The sequence below is a fragment of the Panthera pardus genome, unplaced genomic scaffold (genome assembly GCF_024362965.1).
Source record: "Panthera pardus isolate Hobbes unplaced genomic scaffold, ASM2436296v1 HiC_scaffold_24, whole genome shotgun sequence".
Taxonomy (NCBI): Eukaryota; Metazoa; Chordata; class Mammalia; order Carnivora; family Felidae; genus Panthera; species Panthera pardus.
In genome coordinates, this window is record NW_026526810.1 from 62,935,054 (window position 1) to 62,938,776 (window position 3,723).

At 34.5% G+C, this 3,723-nt stretch overlaps 1 protein-coding gene across 1 annotated transcript; it reads right to left on the minus strand.

Moving 5' to 3' along the window:
• Positions 1-369: 369 nt before the first annotated feature.
• On the minus strand, positions 370-1,302 carry LOC109255621 (olfactory receptor 4K13-like). The gene has a single exon (XM_019430451.2). The coding sequence runs from the start codon at positions 1,297-1,299 to the stop codon at positions 370-372; it is 930 nt and encodes a 309-aa protein (XP_019285996.2). The 5' UTR covers positions 1,300-1,302.
• Between the last annotated feature and the right edge of the window lie 2,421 nt (positions 1,303-3,723).

Consider the following 3,723-nt stretch of genomic DNA (forward strand, 5'->3'; position numbering starts at 1 on the left):
CATAAAAATGAGTTTATTTGTGTGTACTTGTGAGTTGAAGAGTTCATGCAATTTTATGCATACTTACCCAACTAGAGAATTGAGCTGAAAGATCCCTATTTCTGAATTAAAAATAGATCAATTTATATTTGATTTCTCTTTATTTGATGAAATCTAGTTTTGAACATTTCTGGGTTTTCAACTATAGTTTAGTGGGACATTTTTTTTCTATTTAATTCTTTATTACATTAAAAAATTATTAACCCCAACTGGGTTAAATTTCAGCAAAAATAATTCCCAAAAAACCTAAATACGTCATGGTTGTGTAATGATGGAACATGCGATAATTTCTATATACATGACGAATATTTTTAAAAGTCTACAGACGAATTAATACCACTTTATTCTGTGGGTGTGTTTGGTCTTCAGTCTACTAATGGCTGCTTTCATCTCCTGATTCCTTAGAGTGTAAATAATGGGGTTCAGTAAAGGTGTAATAATTGAATAAAACACAGAAAGAAATTTATCCACTGAAAAGCTGAATGGCCAAGCATAAATGAAGATAATTGGCCCAAAGAACAGAGTGACCACAGTAATGTGAGCGGACAGTGTGGACAGAGCCTTGGAGAGTCCACCAGAAGATCGACGTCGGACAGTTACCAGAATGACAGTGTAGGAAACGAGCAAGAGTATGAAGCAGATGAAAGACAACAGTCCACTGTCAGCAGTTACCAGCAACTCCAGAACATAGGTCTCAGTGCAGGCAAGTTTTAGAACTAGGGGAAGGTCACAAAAAATATCGTCCACTATATTGGGACCACAGAAGGGCAAGTTGATAGTAAAAACCATCTGGCTCATCGTATGCACAAAACCAACTGCCCAGGACAGCAGCACAGAGCCCATGAGGACCCGGCGGTTCATGATGGATGTGTAGTGAAGAGGTTTGCATATTGCAATGTACCGATCAACAGCCATGACTATGAGAAGAGTCATCTCACTGCCCCCTAAAAAGTGGAGGAAGAACATCTGAGCCATACAGCCCCACAAGGAAATAGTTTTGTTCTCCTTGAGAAAATCTGTGACCATCTTAGGGGTTGTGATTGTAGAAATACACATATCCAGAAAGGAGAGATTTCCAAGGAGGAAGTACATTGGTGTGGAGTACAGATGTGAGTCAAAGGTTACGGTGACCACGATGAGAAAGTTTCCTGCCACAATAGCTGCATAGGCCAACAAAAATATGAAAAAAAAGAAAATTTCAAGTTCCCAAGTGTTGGTGAGTCCTAACAAAACAAACTCCGTTACCACTGAGTTATTCATTATCTAGTCTATGTAGGAGTTTTCAAAGTCATTAAAATGTAGAAAATCTGGAAAAAGTGACCATTTAAGTTTTGATAGTTTTGAAGGTATGGCCATATAGAGAGTAGTGCTTGATTCACATAGAAAAAGAGAAGATGGGCATTTCTGGAAAATGCATTTTAATAGATTAATTCAAGGAACATTCACTTTACTGCATTTTTTAAAGCCAGATAGTCACAAAAGAGAAGCTTATTGTAAAATTTTATAAACATATTTTTCAGGCATAGATTGTGTCTCCACATGGATTTGTTGTTTCTATCATGAGTTTATGAACCATGAGTTCAATGGGTCAATGACTAGAGGAACCAAATGGCCATTAGTCAAATGAATTAGTTCAAGTGGATAGTAATATGGTCATATAACTTTGTGGTACCTATTATTTGAAATATTCATGTATGTGCATTGAGTTTAATTATATTGCCACGAAGCAAATAACTTTAGGAATTTAGCAAATTCTTCGTGAAGCTTTAAACTGGCTATAGCCTGTCATATGTTCTTACCGTCACCCACAAAAACCATAAATAATAAAACAGGCTTCCTAGTTTCTGGGCAGAAACAAATATTTCTCAATGTACTGGTTTGTTTCTCTCCTTCCTTCCTCTCCTTCCTCTCCTTCCTCTATTCCTCCCCACCACCATGTTTGTTTATTCTCTTCCTTCTTTTCTCTCTCATTCCCTCCTCCTCCTCCTCCTCCTCCTCCTTTATGATCTTTTTAAATGCTCTTTAATACTTTTGTTTCTGGACAAACTGCTGACCTAGAGTGTTGAGACTTTTTGCCTATTTGCATGAATCTATTGTTGCTGGGTTCCTGGCTGGAGTTTGCCTTCTTGTCCCTTTGCATTTAATATATAGATGGACTCTGAACAACCAGCAATTTTTTAATAAGTACCATTATTCTTTGTACCCAGTGCTTTCCTCTGATATTTCACATTTGTCTGCAGACTGATTCTCGACTCTTACTCTCTCATATATCTTTGACACTTGTACTCTATATGTGTTCCCATGTTGGACTGACTGATGGCTCATTTTTATACACTTTTTCATTTTACTTATACCTTTTGGTCACAGCTTTTATTTTCTGTTTTGTTTTTTACTTTTTTTGAAAAATTATTAGTGATACACACCAAACACACAGACACAGATACAGAATCATACATATACACGTAAACACAAATACATATATTTACACCACATTCTAGTTCTGGAGCATCAGAACAGGTTGTGGAAAATTTACTCTGAATATACAGTTTTTGGCTTAATAGTTCATGAAATATTCAGGTGTTATTGTTTAGCCCAACTATTAGAATAAGGAAAAAAACTGAACCAAGAGTCAAGAGTTATATTCTAGTCCTGTCATCAACATTTATGAGGGAAATATGCTCTTTAACTCCTTTGAACATGGATTTATTTTGTTGTAAGAATAAATTATACTTACTCTGCAAATTACAGGTTGTTATGAGATTCCAAAGGATAATATATATGGAATATATTTGTATATTTTATTGTACATACATAGACGGTAGGTGTGTGCATTCACAAAATTCTGTTTTTAGCATTATCTCATTTTCTGGTGATTATAGAGTTTGAAACCAGTTAAGAACCACAGGAGAATTTTACAATGGAAGACTTGGTAAAGAAGACTTAGTGTAAATAAATGTATTTTTCTCTTTTAAATTTAAATGATATAATTACCTAATTGTTTTCATTACAAAGATTTATTATCACCATTGGTATTCTAGTTCATGTAGTCAATGAGTTACATACTAGTTATGAATAGTTTTAAAACCATATAGTCCTCAGTCACAAAATACTAAAGGAAAAATATTGAGAATTCTAAAAGTAATTTTTATAGCTTAATATGTAAATTGGAAAATTAAAAGCAAAGAACAATATTAATTTAGGATTTTTGAAATGTTATGAACTCCTTTATAAAATATCTCCAGCCAAGTGTACATAGAGATGGATTCAAATATGTTATGATAGATGAAATCATTCAACATGTGGATTTGTACAAATGATCGAAGATGAACTCTCTTTAAAATATATAGTTTTCTACTCAGACACAGGCAAAAATAGAGTATGAGAAACAAAAGAATTCTTCCTAACTTACGCCACAGTTAAACCTCAAATGGAAAGCTTAAGCTTTTGTATGGTGTGTACTATACAAACACGATGAACTGAAAAGAAATGAAAAATAATCAGATAAAGTAGATAGGGCATGGTTTGGTTTCTCTCTAGAAGGAAATTTGTCTGAGAATGGGATGGATGACCTATGACTGGAGAGTCTGACTTTTTCCTGTGTTTTTTATGTGACTAAAGGATGAAAACTTACTGTACTTTTTTACACTGAGGTTGCTTACCTGAGGAAGAAAAGCTGTGGGATGT